This window comes from Perissodus microlepis, chromosome 16 (assembly GCF_051167445.1).
Source record: "Perissodus microlepis isolate ML-2025 ecotype Zambia chromosome 16, ASM5116744v1, whole genome shotgun sequence".
NCBI classification, from domain to species: domain Eukaryota; kingdom Metazoa; phylum Chordata; class Actinopteri; order Cichliformes; family Cichlidae; genus Perissodus; species Perissodus microlepis.
This window is the reverse complement of record NC_140476.1, coordinates 20,396,977-20,420,400: the sequence shown is the minus strand read 5'-3', so window position 1 is coordinate 20,420,400 and position 23,424 is coordinate 20,396,977. Positions and strand designations below refer to the sequence as shown.

Below are 23,424 nucleotides of genomic sequence, written 5' to 3'. Positions count from 1 at the left end.
GGGAGGCAGGAACAGATGAGACATTTGAGTAGCAACAAATCTCACGGGACAAAAATCATTGACATTTGACCCTTGGCATCTTTTCTATCATATATAGAAGGCTGCAGGAATAGTGTGTCATTACTCAATAGTATGCATATGCATTAGAGTGCAATGTTGTGGTAATGATGGATAACTGTGACAGAAAGAAAACAAACAATAGCAAGGAAAGATGAATAACTCTCTCCAAGGAGTGGAAAAGGGAGGAATGATATGATACGACTGTTCTGGGGAGAAGCAAAAATAATGAAAGAAGAGAGTGAAGCACGAGTGAGTGAACACGTGAATCACACGGAGAGGATGTGAGAGAGTGAACAACTTCTGAGTGACCTTAAAAGGCCACATGGTTGAGCTGGGGACAAAATGAGCGAGTGAAATGGGGCCTCGGGTTTATCTCTGTGAAGCTCTGCTGTATTTATAGATCATCTCAAAAAAGAATCCCTGCCCCCTTGTAACCCCCCCTCCCCCCACATCTATCATCCCTCCCCCATTTTCAATTAGCCCCTCATGGGTGGAGTAAAGCAATCAGGAGTAAGTACAGCTCACCCGGAGCCCGCTCCCTCAGTCTGCCACAGACTCCACACAGGCACACACTCCTCAGACAGGAAGGTAAGAACCAACTCTGTTCAACTGCTCCACTCTCCATGTATTCACTTGTCCATTCTTCCGCCTATCCATTCTCCTCACTGGTTTTCATTCACCATGTCTTCCATTCTCCACCACACTGGCATCCTCCTATCTGCCTCCCCACCCACCTTCTCGTGTTCTCCCTACTTCCACCTGCAGAGCATTGTCACTATTTAACTACCTCTTCCATCACCTCACTTTCCTTTCGGCCTGTTTCATGCAGACTGGATTCCTTATTTAGTAAAAACCTCTTCCTTAAATCATCCAGTGATGGGTAGGCTAGTTATCTTGAACCTTTTCTGCTCCCTTCTCTTCAAAACGTAAACCTAACTTTACTACTATAAAACCAGCCACTTCCTAATAACTTCTGTTGCTTTTTATGGCTTTACAGTATTTTGGTTTTTTTAGATCACACTTTTTCTAAACTGTACAAAAACTGTGCTCTCTCTCATAGAAATACAAATGATTGATGCAGGGTTCAGATTTTTTAATTGGGTTTGCCTGAAGGGGGATCAGCAATTCAGATTAGATCAAGTTAAGATCAAATTTATGTTTAATTCTGTGTAACACTTAGTTCCATTGTCCACTTACAAGGTTGCTATGTGACTGAAAAGGATATCCTTCAGGACTGTTAGGTCAGGAGAGTAGAACACTAAAGTGGGCTAGCATCTGTAAAGATGAGTAAAAGGCTGCGATTTTAAGCTTTTCTGCATCTTTTTTGGCGTTATGATGCGATCGCACAATTCCTTTTTGCAGTTTCACTCTAACTAAACGTTCTTAGACCCAAATATAAATGTTCCAGTGCATACAGTTAATGCCATACATGCAGAAATCTTATTAAAATACTGTAAAATAAGCAGTTCTCTACAAGGCACCATGTTTAGACACAAGAACCTTTTAATAGTTCCCTTTTTTGTAAACTGGCTGTAGCTCAGGTTGACTCCCAGATGGGGAGCATCAAAGAGACCCCAGAAGCTGGGAAACAGCTGCATGGCATGTCTGAATGGCTGGAGCTTTTATTTGCGGCAGTTCAGATTAGCCTTTTTTTATTTTTAGGAGTCAGATAAATCCTTATATAAGCTAGGTGAGTCATGGTGGGAGTGATAAACAATGAGGGAATGTGGGAGGGCGCTGAGAATGCTTAGAGCAGAAAGGACGGGCAGATTAAACGTCTCAGCTTCAGCAAGATAAAAGAAACTAACCTTTTGAGTGTGGGGAGCATCGCAAATCACTCACGGATCTCGTTTTGGACCACTTAGGTGGGAATCTACGGTGATCAAAAATAGATCAAAGGGAAGAACAATAAGATTATGGGGATGACAACAGAGAGCAGCTCAAATCAAACCAGAAATATGAATTTAAGCTTGGGGTTTCTGGAGGGGTTTTTTGCAGGGGGTTTTTGTCTTGATCTGCTTTATTTGGTGAGAGCTTGGGTAGTATTTAATTCTGTCTTGGGGAATGGAACTTCATCAACCCTTTTTTTTTGCCATGCATCTTCTCTGTCACCCACAAAGAAATACTCAAATAAATCGCTTATGTTATCCTCATTTAACCAAGAGTAGCTGTATAGGCACAGGTGGGATAGCCAAGAGCTCAACAGGCAGACCACAAACAGCTGCAGATTGTGAACAGTCATTATTACGAGTGTCGTTTAAACCCACTTATGCATGGACGTGCACACACAGTGACAAGGGATACTGTGATCTGGTACTGACAGCTGGAGGTGAGGTGATAAATGGGTCGGCGTATAGTGGCGTAGTGTGTGTTGGTATGCAACGGGGCAAAAGTTGACTGTCTCTAAGCAGGACTGATAGGAGTTATTTATATCTGCCTCATCGCTCACCTTCTCATCTGTCACAAAATGAAGGACGCCTGAGAGATGGGAGAGGAAGATGAAAGAGGGAAATGCATGGAAAAACTCCCCAACTTGTAAAGTGACAGGTCTACTAATGCGTCCTAGAAAACGCTATTTGTTTGAAGTTTGATTTCTAAGAAATGGCTCTCTGATGATTGCCAGCATCGCTCCAAGGATTAATTGGAGCAAGGAAGCAAAATGGCAAAAGTTTCTATGGTACTTAATATAAGCGTTCATATCCTGTATATATAATATTACCCTTAGGCTCTTTTGTTTCTTTCTCTCTCAGCTGAGCAGTGCTAGGTCAAAATGACAGAACGCTACGACTGCCACTACTGCAAAGAGTCCCTGTTTGGGAAGAAGTATGTTCTGCGAGAGGAAAATCCCTACTGTGTGAAATGTTATGAAAGCCTGTACTCCAACACCTGTGAGGAGTGCAAGAAGCCTATTGGCTGTAACACCAGGGTAAGAGATATAAAATGAAGAAATGCATACATACAAGAACAAGTAGAGAACAAGAACAAGAGTACTGCTCTTTCTGCAGGATCTTTCCTACAAGGACCGTCACTGGCATGAGGAATGCTTTAAGTGCTTCCAGTGCAAGCGCTCCCTGGTGGACAAGCCCTTCTCTACCAAGGACGAGCAGCTCCTTTGCACCGAGTGCTACTCCAACGAGTATTCCTCCAAGTGCCATGAGTGCAAGAAAACCATCATGCCAGGTAGGAAGAAAACTGAAATAGATCAGCAGAGTAGCTAGAAAAATTAAAACCTTAATTTGTCACTCAATTTTAAATTGGATCATTGCATAAATAAAAAGTCTTCTGTCTCACTATATAGACTGGTTGGTGCAGATTATATTATATCAAAGTTGTAATGAGAATAAAATCCACTATTGTAGGCTGAGTTATAGCTGACTTTCTATGCTGGAAAAACAGAGCTGTAGCCCGGAGGGTGGGAAAGCACCTCAGAGGTCTGAAGGTTGCCTGTTCAGTTCAGGATCTCTACAAAAATAAGGATAATGTGGAGTAACTTAACTAAAGCTAAAATTGAATTAAACCAAGTAATAGAACTAGATTGAGAAGTTCGAAACAGTACTGATATTGTTTGTGCTAGGTTTCCTTTTTTTTCATTTGATTAGCTGGGCACAATACATGTCCATTAGTCCTGTTTGCCCACATTGCTGTAGTACAGTTATAATAATATAGGGTATAAACACATTAATAGGTACAAATAAAGTAACAACTAATTACTAAGTATTTGTATCCTATTCCTATACACTTCAACCTGAGCAGTGATTGGTATGGAGCGACATGCGGCACATACTATAGAATAAAACCATACCTTGTTAGGCCTTTGGAGTACTAGAACATGTATACTATGTTGCCCAAAATTGAATTTAATCATTAGTTGTAAACTTACTATTTTCTGAAGGTTCCAGGAAGATGGAGCACAAGGGGAACAGCTGGCACGAGACCTGTTTCACCTGCAAGCGATGCCAGCAGCCTATTGGCACCAAGAGCTTCATCCCCAAGGACAACCAGAACTTCTGTGTGCCCTGCTATGAGAAGCAGTTTGCCATGCATTGTGTGCACTGCAAGAAGGTAGCAGATCCACTGCTACATACAATGATATCGAGTAAAATGTACTTTCAAAGTAGCTCTCCATTAGTCTCCATTTTCACACTACATGTTATTGTTGCATGTGTAACGGCACTAAAGTGTGGCAGTAACCCGGTTCCCTCTAAATAGCCCATCACCACTGGCGGGGTGACCTACCGTGACCAGCCCTGGCACAAGGACTGCTTCCTTTGCACTAGCTGCAAGCAGCAGCTGTCTGGACAGAGGTTTACCTCCAGAGACGACTTTGCCTACTGCCTCAACTGCTTCTGCAACCTTTACGCTAAGAAGTGTGCCTCGTGCACCACCCCCATTAGCGGTAATCTTTAATCACTGGGTCAACTGAACCTAATAAGGCTCATTTATAACAGGTTTGTCAGTTATATTGACTTCAACTTGATATTCTCAGGTCTTGGGGGCAGCAAGTATATCTCCTTTGAGGAGCGTCAGTGGCACAATGACTGCTTCAACTGTAAGAAGTGCTCCGTGTCCCTGGTTGGCCGTGGCTTTCTCACCGAACGCGACGATATCCTGTGCCCAGAGTGCGGCAAAGACATCTAATTCAGCCCGAGTGATGACCGTTACATCTGACGGGATGACCGTGCTATGATCAGGGAACGATGCAGAGTTGATAAATTCTATTTGAGCACAGTGCATGACATCTATAACATCGTTACTACAAAGCAATACTATGAATGTACATGAAATACAAGCTACTAACAGTGTTCTTTGAGATAAGAGAGTTCATTTAAGTTAAATGTTCACTATATGAGGAAAGAAAAAGTAATTACTAATCAATAAATGTAGGCATGAATCTGCTGTATTGTGCTCATGAAGAGAAAATGTTTCCAAGTAGATACTGTAGGAAGGATTCTGAGGAAAATCTACAATATTACTGCACACTATCAGCTTTGCAGAATAATAGTAATTACTGTTTTGTGCATGTAATTAGAGTTTTTGTGACGTTTAACCACTTAAATATTAAAAATGCATATTTATTCGTATAAAGGAATAAATATGAATACATTGCATGAAAGATGAAAAATATAAATAAATAAATTCTGCATGAAATAAGATGATTTCAGGATTTCTAAACAAAACACAAAAACAAAACAAAAAAAACAAAAAAGATTAAAAGTGGCAAAGTCAAAATGTTTTTATTGGTAACTTACAAAAAGAAAAGATTAAAAATGTTCTAGAAAAGCACTACAGATTGCTCGGTGGGAGATTTTTATCATTTCATTCAGTTTTACCCTAATGTCCAGTTGAACACCGTGTCAAACATGACACGTAAAGCCCGTAAAATTTCTTACATAATTAAATCAGGAAACATCCTTCATTTTTTTTTTTATTTAATTCATTTTTTTATAACACTTTTGTAGAAACACTGATTCAAGGCACATTTCTGGTGTGTTTTAATGAACTCCACATCAGTAACTGCAAAGTCAATTCTCCTTTTCTCCAGTAACTAGACTTCAAATGTTCTGCATTCTTAGTTTTGCCCAAGCTCGTTTTATGTGTCTGAATTATTAAAAACTGGTATTCAATTGCAACCCAGTTTCTGAAAAGTTGGAAAACTGTAAAATGTTAATACAATTTGCAAGACATATCAACGATTGAAAAACAGGTTGTTGTGTTTTTAAGTGGTATGTTTAACACTGTGTTGCTCATCACAGGTAAGTGTTTGGAAAATGAGGAGGTAAATTCTTGTAGTTCTCAAAGTCTTGCTTGGGTTGAGATTTCAGGGCTTCTTTGGTCATATTTTTGGACGTTTTTCCTACTAAGCTACACTGTTGGCTTAGCAATGTTGGCTGAAATATGCAAGAGGCCTCCACAGAAAAGTCTTCTGGATGCAAGTATGTGATGCTGTATTGTTTAGCATTATTGATGCCTTTACAGATGTTGCTCAGTCTATATTCACTAACGTAAGCCTATGCCAGCACAGTTGCTGCCTTTGCTCTTGGTGTCAGTAAGCCAGGCCGTCCCCCTACCACACGATTTTCAAATACCGTATGACTTCAAATTTACATTTTTCTTGTCACAGGAGAGCATTTCATTTCACTTTAATCCATTGTTTACTTGTTTTGTTTTTTTTTAAACTTTGCATAGTGTTGTTTAACTTGTATTTTTGGTTTAAATAATTTGTGTTAATTTGTTCATAAAGAGAAGATTATCTTTAGATTTAAAAAAAGAAAACCCAAAACACCCCCAATTCCAAAAAATATAAAAACAGACTGAAACGATTTGCAAATTTTATGAAATTTTATTAAACCATAATTTATTCACAATGAAACATAGAAAACATCAAATGTTTAAACTGAGACATTCTATTATTTCATAAAAAAATACTAGCTTAATTCAAATTTAATGGCAGCGACATGTGATGGGGCAACAAATGGCTGGAAAAATAGCTCATACTAAAAAATACAACTGGAACTAGTTTGCAGCTAATTAGGTTAATTGGTAACAGATCGTGACATGAGCTGGTATTAAAAAAAGGAGCATCTTAGAGAGGCAGAACTTCTCAGAAGTACAGCTGTGCACAGGTTCACCACTCTGCAAAGAATTGTGTTCACAATTTTTGCATATATTTTAGAGTAATGGTCTTACATGTAAAATTGAGAAGAGTTTCTTGTTATCTCAGTACATAATATCAGCAGAATATTCAGAGAATCTCTGTGCACACCAATAAGGTGAAAACTCAGTATTGGATGCCTGTGATCTTCGCGCCCTCGGGCAGCACTGCACTGAAAACAGGCAGGATTCTGTCACAGATCACTGCACAAGCTCAGGAAGACTTTCAGAAATCACTGTCTGTGAACACAGTTCACTGTGGCATCCACAAGTGCAGGTTAAAGCTTAATCATTCAAAAAAAAAAAAAAAAGAAAAGCTATATGTCAAAATGATCCAGAGACACAGCTGTTATCTCTGTGCCAAGGCTCATTTATAACTGCCAAGAAAAGTGGAAACTGTTCTCCAGTCAGACGAGCTGAAATTTGAATTTCTGGGGGCGGAAAACATGGATGCTCTATCATCTGGATTAAAGAGGAGAGGGACCATCCAGCTTCATCCATGTGCTCAAAAGTCTGCATTTTTGATGTTATGAAAACAAGAACAGAAAATGTGGCACATCATAAAACGAAAAACACAACAAAGATGATCCAAGACTGTTGAACAGCTAGAATCTTCTATCAGACACGAACAGGACAAGTCCGCTCCCAAAAAGTCCAGCAGCTGGTCTCCTCAGTTTCCAGATGTTTACGGACTGCTGTTAAAAGAAGAGGTGATGCTACACAGTGGTAAATGTGGCCATGCCCCAACTTTTTGAGATGTGTTAAGGCCATCCAATTCATAATGACTTTATTTTCTTCTTAAAATGCCGCGCTGCCAGGTCAAACGTGATATATTTTCTATATGTTGTTGTGAATAAAATATGGGTTTATGAGATTTTCAAATCATTGCATTCTGTTTTTATTTACATTTCTGCACAACATCCCAAAATGTTTGGAACAGTATTTACAAAAGTGGTCCTTTTGAAAGACTCTGCCTCTCTGCGATGCTCTTTTTATGAACAAGTAATTACTGGTCTACTAATAATAAAGTTCAATATTGTTTTTATTTATCCCATCGTTATGTGCAGCATATGTAAAATCTCACACCAGAGTGACATTTCAAAATCCTGGAAAACTTATGTAGTGCTCAACAAATGCAAATCTCAGTTGAATTCATAACAGAAATGATAAAAAGTCACTGATCACACAACTTCTAAAATGTGATGCTCACCATGATCTGTCTATATTCATTTACAATACACCGAAGAAACAGATCTGTCTCATAACATGTCTGCATTGCCTCTTGCTTACTTCCATTGTTATCACGTTATAAGATCCTTTAGCATCCAGTTGAACACACTGCCATCGCAGCCATCATTCATCACCCCGGGGCCTTTTAACCTAAACCAGCAACAGAATAAAAAGAGCAATAATTCACCTCACTCATTTTGGATGGGACTTAATGCAAGTTGCTGATTAATGCTGGTAAGGGCACTTGAGGTTTTGGAAAACATCAAGGAAGCTCGTGACTTCATCCCGGTTTGTAAGCTCTTATAACTGAATGGCAACAGTTAAGCAGCTTTGACCCACAGCTAGAAGGGTTTCCACCTCTTTCTGTGGATAAATGAGTTGGGAAAATTGTGATGGGACACCTAAGGTAGTGGGCAACCACAGGTTATGGACAGGGAAAGGAGTGGTCTGTCTGCCGGACCTTGAGGTCCCATCAGGTCTGTATGAAAAAGAGGCCAAAGATCAGGGCCAAGTCACACGCTGGATCTTGTTCTTCACTTCCGGAGACTTCAGTGCCCCCTAAAACGATGGAGGATAAAACATAAACAGGCATTATGAACTGCATATTTTTCTTTTTTTTAAGAATAAAATTTTTTTTTTATTATAAATGTCCTTACAGATTCTTTAGAATATCTCCAAACACACAAACAATATGAACACTTGTGGATTACTTTCTTTGTGCATGAATAACTGAGGAGAGAAGTTCCTACCGACGTATTTGCTTCTCGTTTGAGGTTTTTTGTGTCACTGCTGTGCTGACTGGATGGAGAGGAAGATGTGTTGACTGAGAGTTTGCGGATGGGGTTGGAAAGATTTGCTGCTGGTGGAGGTTTTAACCTGTCGTTGCTTCCTATTGACACTATACTTCCCTCTGGTTTCTTCACTTTCAGTGGGCCAGAGTGAGAGGAGCTCCCATCGTACACAATCAGAGGCCTCTTTCTACTGTGGTCACTGCTGGAGCTGAAAAACCATATGAATCAGTTTCCGAAATGCATTAATCTTATTTTAACATTACAGGCTACAGTTTACTTTTGTTTTGCCACATTTACACCTGGACTGTGCCTGTACGTGTTTTCCAGATACTGATATATAGTCCATGGATGAAAGTTATTGTTTCTGTTTTACAAACTTTTGAATATGTTGTTTTACATGCATTTTTATTCCTATACCTTGCTGAAAGACTTCCAACCAGGACAGAAACTGTTAAAGCTGAAAAAAGTGCACCAACATCATATCAAAACCAATGATATAAGAATGGGATGTCACTTAAGTTCATATATGTGTGAAGCCAGATGAGCAAGTACTTTTAGCAATATAGTGCATATGTCCTGGGGCCTTTCACAGAGTTGTTACGTCTGTTGACTGATCAGTGAAATTACAGTAATAACACATTCGTTTCGCCTTTCATAGAACTGGGCAAATTATTTGGTCCAAATTCTAACATCATAGTCAAAGTATCTATATGCAGACAGCCTAAAACTGCACATGAAAGTACTAAATGTCTGAAGCTGTGGACCCATACTTGTCTGACCGGTGAGCTACCGGCGTTTGCTTCCCTCGGCTCTTCTCCATCCTCCGTCCCCAGCGGGTGTTGGGTAAAGTCCTCTGCGGCAGAGGGATGATATGCCGCAGGTAGAGCTCTGTGAGCTGGTCCCTGCTCCCACAGTCTCTGGTACTCACGTTTTTCTGATTCAGAGAAAAATATCTCCACTTTAAAAATCACAAGCAGCGCCTTGAGTTGAGTGTACTTAAACAGTAACCAGAGAGGTGTCCTGCTTGTTAGCTTGCATGCTAACATTTCCGCATTCTTCATTTATTCTCGCATCAAATCACATTTCTAGAGTTCCTTTTAAAACACCGACTTACCTCATTTAAAACTAGCCTCATAAAGTCCTGAGACAACAACTCAGGGTGAAGCAAGAGATCCGCATCCGAAGTACCAGCAGCCTTTCCATTTTGCCCCGTGGAAGTCGCCATGTTTGCCTTTCTTCTTCGCTGTTGGAGGTATACGACAGTTTGCATCCTTCAGATTACAGGAATATTACTGCCTCCTACTGGCTTTAGACACTTAAAACCGTTTACATATTTGGTATGTATTTTTTAGTAGTGGTTATTTTCCTCTATAATTTTATTTCATTTCAGTTAGTTTTATTATTTTCAAAAGTCTATTTCTTATTTTTATTTTAGTTAACTTTTTTTTTTCATATCTAGTTTTAGTCTAGTGTTAGTTAACAATAATAACCTTGATGAGCATCATTATTTTTTGGGTTTGTTTGGTTCTGTTTTTGTTTTTGGCTCATTTGGATCTTATTTTTAATTCTTGGATGAAAATACTTTTTTGCATTTCATAATCCTAAAGCATGCTCTGGTAGGTTGAGATCAGTTGACTGACTTGAATAATATCCTATTTCTTTGCCATGGGGAACATTTTGGATTGCAGTATGCTTTGGTTCATTATGCATTTGATCTGTATGATAAGTTTTGCAGCAGAGAGTATAGTTCTGTTTACTTCACAATTAATCCTGCTACCTCCATCAGCAGTCAAGCTGAAAGTCTGCACTTGACTTGCGTAATCCACTGGGGTGGTACACAGGGATGACATAAAATAACTATACCACTGTCGTGGCCCTTTACAAATAATGCCCTTCTGCAGGGCTTGCTCTTTTAATGTAATGAGCTTACTCGTTCTACATGTTTTATCGTTAGAGAGGAAGAGAGTCAAAGAAACTTTAATCCAAAACTATATTTATTTACATATCTTATGTGACATGATAATGCAGTTAACACTCATTCCTCTATAACAGAAACATTAAGACTCATGAACCAGCTGACAGAGGGCTGTGTTTCTACACAAATTTCATCAAACACTTTTTAACAGTGGTCTGACTTTCATCTGAGAACATCACCAAACATCAATACTGTAATTTGTTTTTGTTTTTCTGAATCTTAGCACATAACTGACAACATAATTATTATCAACGGTACAGCTTCAGACTAATGAAACAACAAAATGACAGCTCAGGGACAGCGCAGGAAACAGAAAAATAAAGCAAAAATGGGAGATATAAAAATGTTTTTTTAAATGTCAGTATGTTTCAGAAGCTTGCGTGGCCATGAAGATGAATGAACACTTTGACTTTATTTATTAAAACAGCAGACAAATGATTGTCACCACCAGATCAGTTCAGTTGTCAGCAATTGTGATTTTCACATGACCTTCCCCAAAAGGAGGGAGTCATGGGACTGTAAATGCTCCAGTTTCAATAAAGTTAAAACCAATTTGTTCTTGTGGTAACATGTTTTTGTTCACAAGAACTTTATTACTTTAAAGGGAACTTCAGTAACATCCCATAGCTTATCAAAAAGTTAAAAACATTAGACTGCATTGGGTTTCCTCCCTGTGTCACACAGCTGACTGCGTCTCACTGCAAACATAGATATTGCTGGGCCTCACTCTTCTGTGGCTCCTGCCCGGCACTCTGGGACACAGTCTGCAGCTTTTCGGAATGAACTCCTGACAGGCCTCCCTAAACTTCCTGATCCTCCAGCAGTAGATGACGGGGTTGAAGACCGTCTTCAGGTAGCTGAGCCACAGAGCGCCTATGCTGATGGGGTAGAAGACTGAGCTGTAGTAGAACTGCCGGCTGAACACGGCCAGGCTGACGATGGTGTGAGGGAGCCAGCACACTGAGAAACCAACAAAGAGGATGAGGATGGTGGTGAAGGCTCGGGTTTTGAAGCTCATGTCCACCTTGACCTGAGGCGGCCGCTGCAGTCCGGTAAGTCTCATTTTGCTGACTTGGTTTAGGGCTGGCAGACAGGAATGCTCGGTGGTGTGGTTGTGGATGCGCAGGGTGTTGCGGCGCACTGTGTTGAGGATGCACATGTAAGAGTACAGCATGACAGTAAATGGCACAAAGAAAACCGCTACAGCCAACAGGACTGTGTATCCACGGTCTGCCAGGGACTCGCTGTATCCCAGCACGCACTGCGGTGCCCAGGCGCCCCCGATACCTGCCGCGCCCGCCCTCCACCCAACCACTGATGGCAGGGACACACACAGGCTCAGCACCCAAGAACCTGCAATCAACAGTTTAGCTCTGTGCGGGGTCAGTTTGTCCTGCCGCTGCACAATGATCAGGAAACGGTCCACGCTGATAATGAGGAGGATGGACACCCCCTCCAGGACGAACAGCCAGTACAGCATGATGGAGGCGCGGCAGAAACCGCTCCCAAAGCTCCAGTCTGCAGTGGCCACGGTGACTGCAGTGAAGGGCATGCAGAGCAGAGAGAGCATGATGTCTGAAAAGGCCAGAGTGGCAAGCAGGAGATTGATAGCAGAACGCATGGCAGGTTTCTGGTAAACAATCAGACACACGATCGCATTGCCGAGGAAACCGATAGTAATCATAAAGATCATTATGGCTGCCAGGGTCACACGCAGAGTGACTGATATGAGAGGAGTCGTAGCTTCTGATGGGAGGCTTTCTGACGTTTCCTCTACGCTGTTCGGGTCCATGCAGTTACACTCCTCCATGAAGCTTTCATTACAAAAAGCCATAGCAGCGATTATTCAGGGATATGAGACCAGAAAAGGTGAACATTTCTGGCTATGCCTGTGGTTCAGAGGTAAAGCTGTCCTCCAGCAGTTGAGATTCCATGGGACTACCTGTGATTAAAAAAAGACAAAAAAAACATTCACATAAGGCATTTGTGAATAAAAAAGAAAAACAGTCAAACACATTAGTAGGATGAATCAGAGATTTTAATGGATGGTCTCTTTAGAAGCTGTGATAAATGTGCCCAAAAACAATAGAAAAAAAGGGAGTCTAATAACTGATCTATTAGTCAGTGAGAACTGTAAACATGAAATAGTGAGAGGAGGAATGACGTCCACTAAATGTGATCAACCCAGAAACACACCACACTAAGAGTTACAGCCACACGGGACAGAGATGTGTCGTTCACCGTCCTCACTGAGGTTGATGATTAACAGCCAAGCTGCTTCACACATGAGTAGAAATACACACATTTACACATCACCCAGGGTGTAGTCAACTGTCAGCTTAGCAGAATCTCGCTCTTGGTTAATGCTACAGATGGTGACACATTTGTGATGAAACAGAACCTTCTTCAAGAGGGCCGCAGTTTTTACTTCCTGCTGCCGATCGAGGGACCAGAGAGTAGAGATTTAGAGTTAAGGCTGTTTTGAGGTCACTATGGCATTCACGTCCCCCATGCAGCCCTCCAGTCTGGACAGGTATCTAGCACCTGGGCCTAAGGGTCCACTACCCCATGCTTTGTTGCCTTACTTACCTACTCTGATTTCAGCATCCAATCAGCAAAATGTAACCAAGTTAACATTTATTCGAGTATTTACCTCTCAGGATATCTTTGATGAAAAAAGCTGTGTGGCTTCAGTTGTGTCTCGAGTCCCTGTAACACATCAAAATTGTAAATATGCTGCATAGTTGGTAAAATAGCCTAAAATAAAAGAGGAGCCAGACAGCCATCCAGACAGGAAAAGTGAAAATATGCCTTTTTAGTGACTGTAGCTACATTCTGGCACACGCACAAACACACAAGTCATGGCATAGTGTTGCCGGCTGTTGCCACGGCAACAAGGTCAGCGGCTCCATGGCAACAAGCAGCCCTTACTCTCATCTCTTGTACAAGAGTCTATGACAAAATATTTTCTGGATCACATGATTCGCCGAAAGACTTTTTTTTTTTCCCAAGACGCAACCTCACAGTCAGAGAAGAAGACTCCCTGACCGCTCGCCTCTGTCTTAAAACCAGATCACAGCTGTTTGGTGTCAGCAGTGAACAAACAAATCAGCCTGTTTACTAAGACAATAACAATTTCAATCCTTCACTTGTACTGAATACCAGTGATCTTAATTATGCTGCTGAGCTGACTGCTAGCTGCAGATCTGCAGGGTGGCCTAATCTTAAGGCATCTAAATACTCTAAAAACTCTTATTATGTACATGTGATTTACAGCTGCTCTGGTCATAGCTGATATTTACTGGTTTACACCATGCCATCATCTCCATGTGCTGATTCTCCCTTTCTTCATTTCTTTCTTTTTTTTTCTTGTCATGGCTCCTGCACCGACCCTGTACAGCCTGTTCTTGCCTTAACATGTAACAGCTTTCACACACTGGCCCGTCGCAACAGGCTAAATTTTGCATATATTACACGCCAAGACACAACGCCCTGTTTTTATCTGCGCACTGCCTTACACAATGAACCATAAATGAACATCTGCAGGTGCTGACGGGACTTACCTTGACTATTACCGGGTTGTGTACTCGTCTCTCGTCGAGCCAGTCAGCTCGGTGACGGTGTCTCTCCTCCGGTGCCTGCTGAGGTCTTCCAAAAATATCCCACTTTGAACATTTCACTGCCGTATCGATCCCCACCGTGCCGCCTGCGGATGATGCTGACGCCAGAGGAGCAGGTGGTCTCACATTTAAAGGAGCAATGTGTCAAAATTGACCATCCTTATCATCCTAATCCTTATTATTGTTACGATTAGCACGGTCAACTGTAGGTAGTGTGAATCGAGCAGTTGCTGATGTGCCGAATATCCGAAGGAAATGAACGATATATATATTTATTTATTTTTTTTAAAACTCACGACGGTAATAGTTATTTATTTACTTCCAAGATTTACATTAGTATGACATACATTAATGTTCAAAAGTATCGATCTACACCTGTTCATCTTTGGATTTCGGTGTTATCAGTCCCAGTGCCACAGGCGTTTCCTAGAGAGTCAGGCCCTGAGCCATGCAGTTTGCCTTTATAAATATTTGTGAAAGTATGGGTCGTTTTGAAAAGCTCACTGCTATAACAGGAAAGTGCCTTTACAAAATTTCCAACCCTCTTAGATATTCCACAATCAACTGTGAGTGATATTACTACAAAGTGGAAGCTTCTCAGTCACAAAGTGGCAGACCATAGAGTTGGTGCTGAGGGCAGAGCGTGTAAAAATAGCCAGGGTTACTGAAGAAATTCTAAACCTCCACTGCATTAACATCAGCACAGAAACTGTGTGATGGGAGCTTCATGCATGGCCTGTAGGCGTAATGTGTGGGTGGCCCAGTACATTTGATTGCATGTACCAATATATTATATATATTAGTTTTAGGTATGATAAATGTTACCAGCCACGAGCATAGGCTATTTGCAGCATTTTAGTTTTAAAGGGCATTTTATTTTCTGTTCCTAAACCCATGCAGTCAGCAAAATGATAAGTTATTAATCCCTTACAAAATTTATAAAACTATACAATAAATGAAAGTAAATTAAATTAATTTAAATATCTGGAAATTCGTGGAATAAAAAAATTATTTAGTTTAACCCTGTTTTTTTTTCTCCAGGCTTTGTGATCCCTCATGCAGCATATTCACCTCCGTTCTTAACCGGTTCAGTTCATTTCATTCCAGTTTTATTTATTTAGCATTAATTCACGACAACAGGCACCTCAAGATGATTTGTATTTTTAGGGTAACAGTCTTTAATGTTTGAAAGAAAACCACAAAAATAAGATGATTTCTATGAGCAAGCAGTTGGCAACAGTGGGACGGAAAAACTCCCTTTTACCGGGAAGAAACCTCCAGTCGGAAGAACCAGATTCAGGCAGAGGCAGGATGAGGTGAGAGAGAAGAGAGCATCGAGAGACAGCACAAAAGGCACACTATGGGAGAGAGAACCAGCATTTTATAACCGCTAATGATTAAATCCAAAGTGTTGTGTACATATTAAAATTTATACACGAAAATAAATTAACTGTATTCGGTTGTGTTGTTCAGTTTGACTAGTTTTGCATCAGTATTCAAGTCTGAAAGAAGATCTGAGCATGCATTATTTATTTTGTCCAACAGATGGCAGCATTGCACTCCGGTGGGCTTTAGTTGATGAAAGAATTTTGTGCTGGATGTGTGGGTATTTATGATTTAGCTTGGGCATTTACTTCACATGTATTTAAGGTTGTAGAACAATAGGAACATTAATAACAATGATGTAAGCATGTATGACTTTATGGTAACAGTCTCATATGTTATTTTGATGCAGCATCGATGGTGCCCTGAAGTGCAAAATAGCACCCACAGAGCCAATAATTCAAACATTAATCCATTTAAATGTTTGTTGTTGTTTTTTTAATTATAAACCTGGTAAAATTACATTCACACATACTTACATTGACACACTCAGCATGGAGGTTGAGACTCTTTTCCTGGGCATGCTTGTCTAAATTGGCATCATGCCCATGTGTTGAACATGCCCATCAAACAAGTTCCACTCCACCGATCTGGCACATGCATGCTCGTCACGTTCAGTGGCACCCACACAACACAGAGCTCGCTAGTGAGTGAATTCATTTCCCTGTCCGTTATTCCACAGATGTTTGCTTTAATTTCTTCCTGATTGAGAGACTTCGGTACTCCATCAATCACACACAGGGAAAAAAAGAAAAAAAGAAAACACAGGCAAAGTGAAAAATGTCCAAATCTGAATATTCAGTGGGGAGGTAGAGAAACCCACACGAGTAACAATATTGACAGAGCCATGTTGAGCCATTTAGAGGGGAGGCAGTCAGACTTTTAATACACTCTCATGCAAACAAAACACCTAAAATGTGCTTCTTTTATTTTGCCACCTCTCATTCAGGCACGCTGCTGCTTCTGATTCCAGGAAAGTGTTAAACGTGTTTCACATGTTACATGTTAATCAGTGTTAGACTTTAATCAGTAACTGATCGCTGCATTGTTAAAATAGCTAACACTAAGCACTGGGAGACTGAGAATGTGTAGACCACAGTAAAATGGTTAAAACTTTGTTGGATATGAGCAGGTGTGTGCATTCTGTATGTGACTGTGCCCAAACTGTGAGCCACAAACAACAGCCATTAAAGGAGGGGATTATCTCATGGTAATTGCTTCATGTAAAGCACCTCCGACAAGGCTTTAAGAGCAATTATGAGCAATTATATTACTTGTTATTATTGGAGGGAGGTAATAACATCTTTAGCGTGCAACTGCACACAGCCCATGGCTCAGAGATGCAGGAAACAATGCTATAATGATGAATAATGCCCTCACAAATGAAAGGTAAATGATGCACTTTTGTGTGAGCTGAGCTGTGTCTGTGGATTCAGGAGTTTGGGGTTCTGTCAGGATACTGTAACATCATCAGCATGTACCTTCAGATCCAAGCATTGATATTCAGTGTAGACACCTAGCACTGTGTGATGACAAACCCTTTAAAGGGCTTTTTATCCCCCAATTCCAGCCTTATCTCCCATCTTTACATCGCTAAGCTTTGAGGGGATCACGCGGCAATCCTGGAAGCTTATATTCTACCTCTATTTTCATCTGAGAACTTAGGCTTGCAGCTCAGTGGGGATACATCATGTTAAAAACCATACGAAGAGTAAGCAGGGTACCACCTGTCCACCTTTATGTGTGGCTTTTGTGATATTACTGTGGCAACTGAAAGGATAAAGAGCACTTCCTTGGTGTAATTGGTTTTCGTAGCAGAACAGTATGCATATTTTAAACTGTTGTATTCTACTGACATGATGCTGACAAACAGTCCATAGGAAATAATTATAATTTAATGCAACAAATAATGATAGTTCAATATTTTTAAATGGTACAAAAAGCTGTATATACAGTGCAATTACACAAAAATACAGCAGTTGTGGTGATGCATAAAAGTATGTTTTCTGTATTTCTGTAAAAATATCAACTAATATGTTATCTGATGTTTACACAAGACTATCAAGTTATATAAAGGAGACAAATGTAAAAGGGACTTTTTGGAATTGCCCTCTGCCAAATGAAAAAAACTATTTTCACCACAAGGGGGCGGCATTTCCCCAGTTGGGGTATTGTTTCCGAAGACACGCTTCCTTTTTTTAATATTTCTTTTTCGGCCTAATCCCAATTTCATCAACACGCTTTACCTTTTACTGGGTAACTACTGCACATAAGAGTGTTTTCTTGAATAACCTGCCTGGTTCAATAAATGCCATTTTTATCCATTACACCACCTTCTGATAAGAATAAGGTATTGCATTAAATAGGGAAAATGTTTAGAAATGTTGTTTGAAGGTTTCAAGCAAATGAGGCATTAATATGACACTTGCATGGACCTTGAGTAGAAACTTTGAGATGTTTAAGGTTTTATTTGTGCTGAATTATAGAAAAACTTCACAAGGTTTCACATACTTTCACACACTGCTGTAAAAACAGAACGGTTCATGTGTGTTTCTAAAAACTTTCTCAGGAAGTGAAACAGCCAAAATATCCCATTCATCCCTTATTGTTTTCCTTAAGCTTCTTTGAAGATTGAAAATTAACCTAGTTTGACAATCGCTGTATAGGCGGACCTGGAAAAAGTTATTCAAACCACTCATTTCTAGTTCTTGTTTTTTCAAACAGCAAAGTCAGACTGTGCCTTAAATCCTGCCAAATATGCAGTAAGGATGCAAAGAGTGACAAAGGTCCCAAAAATGTGTTTGTACATGCTCTCTTAAGACAGGGTGTCCAGTGTGGAGAGGACCAGAGCACACATTCACATTGTAATAAGTGTAACATTCATAGTAATCCATTAACTCCTAGGTTTGCATTTATTTCTCACAGTTCTGCCTGGTTTATCAACAGGTACTGCAGCAGCTGACCTTTGACCTCCCTCCAAGTTTCACTGCAACTGCACTTCTCTGTCACTTTTTCTAGGAGTACCTATTATCTTTATTACTGATGTAACATCAGCTTGTGTGTGAGTGTCTGTGTGTGTGTACTGTGTGTCGTTCTTATGTGGATCAGAAGCAGACAGAAGAGACGCAGATTGCTTTTCACAGCCAGCGTACTGCGCTTCTTGCTGCCTATCTGCCAAACCCATCATCTGTGGCAAAAGATCCACTGCCTTGTGTCACTCCATCTCGCTGTCACCTTGGCAACCGCTGCCGAGGTGAACTGCCAGCTGGGGTAGTCGACCTCCATTGGCTGCGTTCCATCGAGCTGCAGTCCACAGCCCTGCAACAGGATGTTTGTGGCTGGACTGATATGCAGAAAATCACACGTAAATGTAGAAACCAGGCTTATGTGATCGGTTCAGCAGGTATTCGCAGGATCAGCATCACTTTAACAAAATTATGTGCTAGATTTTTTGGGGGGGGGTTATGCTCAATGTAAGAATTAATTAAATAACAACAGAATAATTAAGCTGCTATGGTGCAATGTGTGGTTATTTTTTCACTATCAGTCCATCAGCTAAATAATTTCTTAGTGAACCAATTAAGCCACTTTTCTATAGATTGTCATAAACAGGGAAAAATGGCCGAAGTTTGCACAGATGATTTACCAAACAGACATGAAAACAATGATAACGAGACGCCTGAGCAAAATAGACTGACTATGTAATTTTTTTTTTTTGCCTTTATGACTTCTTTGTATCTCTTATGGGATATATTGTATATTATATCAAATTCAAATGACTCTGATGAAGAGATTCTGTGTGTTTATATATATGCATGTCTCTCTTTGTGCGTGTGTGTGTCCACATGGCCCTTAAGAATAATGCTCCGGTATCTAACACAAGGTTTATGTCAAATTTATTAAATAATTGGTCTATTCCATGAAAATAAACACAGTGGCAAAAAATAAATAATCATATCATAATAACCATATCACCACAATACACAGCAAACTTGTACATAACCTTAAGAGACCGTTTGCTAAATGGAAAAGGATTAAAGGAAAGTACAAATATTGGAATAACTGTAAATCGCTTGTTGAAACCTTAAACTGTGCCACAAAAAAATAAAAAAAATGTAAAAAAAATCCACCGACACACAACACAAAGTGAGAAACAGGTTTGAATGAAGAGAAATTATTGCTCATTAGAAACAACTCAACACTGGATAAAGCGGTGTGTTTGATTAAAAACGTAGGTTATAGTTCAGTCTAGCATGTGGGACATCAGTTTCTGCAGCATCACAAGGGAACTATTATTTTTACAGTACAAAGATATGGAAATAACTTGTTTCTGCTCGAATATCTCAGGTTTTGGTGACCAAACATTTCCTTTAAATAACTTTCAGTTGTTTTTTGTTCAGATTTAATTTAGACCGAAATATAATTTTTTTGTCCCAGAGGCTGTTTCAGGGAGCAGAAACATGCCAAATAACGATGCATAAAGGGCAGTTGTGATGTGTCCAGTCCTGATATGAACATTGGATAACAATTCTACTTTTTGGATCAATGGTGGCGAATAAAAAGTTAATCAAAGGTTTCATTGAGACCCATGTTTATAAAACAGAGGCTGTTGTTCGTGTTTCATCCCTGTTATTTTGGGGCTCTTTCACGTATCGCTGAACAACCTCTTGCACTCTATGGAGGGAGACGGTGTGTCAGGTCCAATGCTACCCACTTGTGAATATGCGTCCTCTGGAGTGCGCGGAAGTCCCGGCGGCGTCATGCGCTTCTCTTTCTGCCTGCGGTTGCAGAACCAGACCCTGACCACCTCTTTCTCCAGCTGCAGAGTGTCCGCCAAAGAGTTGATCTCCTGTGCGGAAGGTTTGGGACACTTGAGGAAGTGGCTCTCCAGTGCGCCTTTTACGCTCACCTCGATGGAAGTGCGCTTTTTCCTCTTCCTGCCCTGGGTGGCGATCTTATCGATGCTGGTCGGGCTCCCAGTGGTGGAATCAGCCTCTTCCAGCCATTTGTTCAGCAGAGGTTTCAGCTTGCACATGTTCTTAAAGCTCAGCTGAAGCGCCTCAAATCTGCAGATGGTGGTCTGTGAGAACACGTTGCCGTACAGAGTGCCCAGAGCTAAGCCCACGTCTGCCTGGGTGAAACCAAGCTTGATCCGTCGCTGTTTGAACTGTTTGGCGAAATGCTCCAAGTCATCGGACGTAGGGGTGTCCTCGTCTGAATGCGATTCGTGGCCCAGACCGTGTTGCTGGTGATGGTGCGTGTGATGATTATGGTGGTGTTGGTGGTGATGGTGGCTGCCGTGGTCCAGCCGAGGTGATTCTCCGCGCACCAGCCCCGAGTGCATGAGGCTTTGTCCGGTGTGTGAGCTCAGCATCCCGTTGACTGTAAATCCTCCTGGCTGGGAGTAAATGAGGGACTGTTGCTGCTGCTGCTCCCCCTCAGTGATGCTGATGTGCGCAGTGGAGGTGCCTCCCCAACTTCCCGTGTGCGCCTGGTGAGGTCCTAGATGCGGAGACCTGTGGTGAAGGGCTGAACCCGAGTGGAGGTCGTCCCTGCCGGCGTTTCTCTTTACATCCTGTGGCTGGGAACTCGGGGGCCACGGAGAGCCGGTCTCCGCTACTGCCGCTGCAGCGGCGGCCGCTGCGGCTGCTGCATGAGGCAACGATGTCACCCACTGGTGGGCATGGCTTAGCATGTGCCCCCCGTTGCTTGCTACCATGGCTCCGTGCATGAAGTCGCTCTGCACCATCTTCACTGAAGGGTCCCCTCTGTATCCACTAGACACCGTGGTCACAGCGGTGCCGCCCGACTGCATACCACCACCCCTCCGGTCAGAGTGAAGGACCGGGCTGGATAAAATCCTGCTGCTGGCTAGGTATGGGCTTGAAGTGGCAGTTGCCATCCCCCAAATCATATATCTTTTATTTCTTTTTTCTTGTGTTTGAGTAAAAAAAAATTAAAATAGTCTTTGCTCTAATCCATAAATAAATTCTGTCTATTTCACTCTAAACGTGTTTTCTTTTCTTTTACTTTTTTGCCCAATTAGGGGGGGGCAAAGTGCCAAATCACTCCATTGAGACGTACATTATATTTTCAGTTAAGCAGCGTGCGCTTGCTGTAACCAGTGTGGCAGAACATGCTCTCTTACGTATTCCTGTGCGGCAAAACGATAGTTTCACAACTTTTCTCTGTCCCGGGAGCTCCGGCGTGCGTAATCCACAGACTTAATGGTCGCCTATGAAAAAAAAACAGCCTTCTTTGCTCCGTAAAAACTTGATACACAGTCTGCTTGCCTATTCACATATCTGATATAAACGCTTCGGGTTAGACTAAATGACTAAAAAAAACCTTTAAAGTGTCTGCTGTCCTCTCGGTTGTTTAGTTCACTGCATCTGCTCTACCCGGTGCGTCCTCTACAGTGCGAAGGAGACGAGCGTGTGTTTACGTTGTGCCAAGCCTGCGTATTCCTTTCCATTTCCATCCAATTACAACAGAAAGGCTCTCCAGAGCTCCCGCTGATTGGACGCACAGGCAGAGAGGAGTTGGTGTGTCTCACAGTTGAGCCTCGGGTGCACCGAGTTCTTGCTGAGGGAGAAAAAAAGCATCAATTTACTAGAAAATTACAATCAAGCCGAAAAAAATAGACCGAAGATGGTTTGACTGCGCGCTAAAGTATAGCCTGTGAAGCATGTGAAGAAAAACAGGCAAGTTGGGAAGTCATCCAACAAAACAAACCTCTTCCTAGAACTAACAAAATAAAAGCGAAAATAATTATGCTTAACGTTATTATTATTATTATTATTATTATTATTATTATTATTATTATTATTATTATTATTATTATTATTATTATTATTGCACATATTTAAGCAGCTCTGAGTCACTTAAGTTGACAAAATAATATCCGTCACGTTTATCTCCGAGTATCACACAGAGCAGTCGAGGCTTGAATCAAGGATACTCAAGTCGGCTTTGGGAACACAGGGGGGTTTGGACACCACTTGCATCTTAATGCGTTCTCCTTTTCACATGGTAAAAGGAAGGCCACAGTGGCGTGACGCTCCGCACTGGCGAGCGCTAAAGCTGCACAAAACTTGCCAGCAGTTCCAAAACGAACACAAAAAAACAATCCGGTTTCAGTGGGACGTTTCCATGCCGAGTCAGTTTATGGATGGGCTGTTACATGAAGGTGTCGTTGGGGATTTTCTACCACGGGCTTCCTTCTTCACATTTACGGGCCTTGAGAGAGAAAGCCATCCACTGAGACACATGGTGGTTTGTGACTGGTGGAAAGAGCCAGGTGCGGGCCAGTGAACCTCCGGCTAATTTGTGTTTTTCAGCAGATTTATCTTGGATTTTGTCCAAAAGGTAAACGACAAGTATTCACAGGACCCCATTCCCAAAGCAGCAACATAAACGGAGTTACAATATTTAAATTCGCCTTATGTTCAGCAGTCATGTGCCAAACATTTCTGATTTCAGGATAAACTAAATCGTTAAAAAAATCACGCATAGCAGTATAAAAAGGATAATAAAAACTTTATCAGCTAAAGTAAATATGGGTAGAAGATTATATACCGATTAGGCTGTTGTGCACAGAAGTTCTGAAAGGAGAATTAAAACAAGGCAGAGCACTTTCTGCTTATCATAAACTGACTGAGTGATGCACATATAGGATCATTCTATAAACATTTGAGAAAAATGTAATTATTTT

General features: G+C 41.1%; 4 protein-coding genes across 7 annotated transcripts; 1 reads left to right on the top strand and 3 right to left on the bottom strand.

Moving 5' to 3' along the window:
* The first annotated feature begins 547 nt into the window (after window positions 1–547).
* Window positions 548–7,027, top strand: LOC146370832 (four and a half LIM domains protein 2). 2 transcript variants are annotated; one of them, XM_084908288.1, is made up of 6 exons: window positions 548–648; window positions 2,811–2,986; window positions 3,066–3,240; window positions 3,953–4,122; window positions 4,270–4,456; window positions 4,547–7,027. In XM_084908288.1, exons 2-6 carry the CDS (start codon window positions 2,831–2,833, stop codon window positions 4,696–4,698), a joined length of 840 nt encoding a protein of 279 aa, XP_084764414.1. In that variant the 5' UTR covers window positions 548–648; window positions 2,811–2,830; the 3' UTR covers window positions 4,699–7,027. The 2 variants fall into 2 exon arrangements, with proteins under 2 accessions (XP_084764414.1, XP_084764415.1); XM_084908289.1 differs by lacking the exon at window positions 548–648 and adding an exon at window positions 1,824–1,925.
* Window positions 6,381–9,995, bottom strand: tslig2 (tRNA splicing ligase complex subunit 2). Of its 2 annotated transcripts, XM_084908291.1 has the most exons (4): window positions 9,847–9,995; window positions 9,503–9,666; window positions 8,691–8,940; window positions 6,381–8,499 (listed from the first exon to the last, which is right to left on the bottom strand). In XM_084908291.1, exons 1-4 carry the CDS (start codon window positions 9,955–9,957, stop codon window positions 8,443–8,445), a joined length of 582 nt encoding a protein of 193 aa, XP_084764417.1. In that variant the 5' UTR covers window positions 9,958–9,995; the 3' UTR covers window positions 6,381–8,442. The 2 variants fall into 2 exon arrangements, with proteins under 2 accessions (XP_084764417.1, XP_084764416.1); XM_084908290.1 differs by lacking the exon at window positions 6,381–8,499 and having other exon boundaries at window positions 8,506–8,940.
* A 713-nt stretch (window positions 9,996–10,708) lies between these two features.
* Window positions 10,709–14,735, bottom strand: gpr45 (G protein-coupled receptor 45). Of its 2 annotated transcripts, XM_084908363.1 has the most exons (3): window positions 14,271–14,735; window positions 13,361–13,416; window positions 10,709–12,649 (listed from the first exon to the last, which is right to left on the bottom strand). In XM_084908363.1, exon 3 carries the CDS (start codon window positions 12,539–12,541, stop codon window positions 11,384–11,386), a length of 1,158 nt encoding a protein of 385 aa, XP_084764489.1. In that variant the 5' UTR covers window positions 12,542–12,649; window positions 13,361–13,416; window positions 14,271–14,735; the 3' UTR covers window positions 10,709–11,383. The 2 variants fall into 2 exon arrangements, with proteins under 2 accessions (XP_084764489.1, XP_084764490.1); XM_084908364.1 differs by lacking the exon at window positions 13,361–13,416.
* A 4,854-nt stretch (window positions 14,736–19,589) lies between these two features.
* Window positions 19,590–22,487, bottom strand: pou3f3a (POU class 3 homeobox 3a). Its single transcript, XM_084908362.1, has one exon. The coding sequence runs from the start codon at window positions 21,622–21,624 to the stop codon at window positions 20,356–20,358; it is 1,269 nt and encodes a 422-aa protein (XP_084764488.1). The 5' UTR covers window positions 21,625–22,487; the 3' UTR covers window positions 19,590–20,355.
* Between the last annotated feature and the right edge of the window lie 937 nt (window positions 22,488–23,424).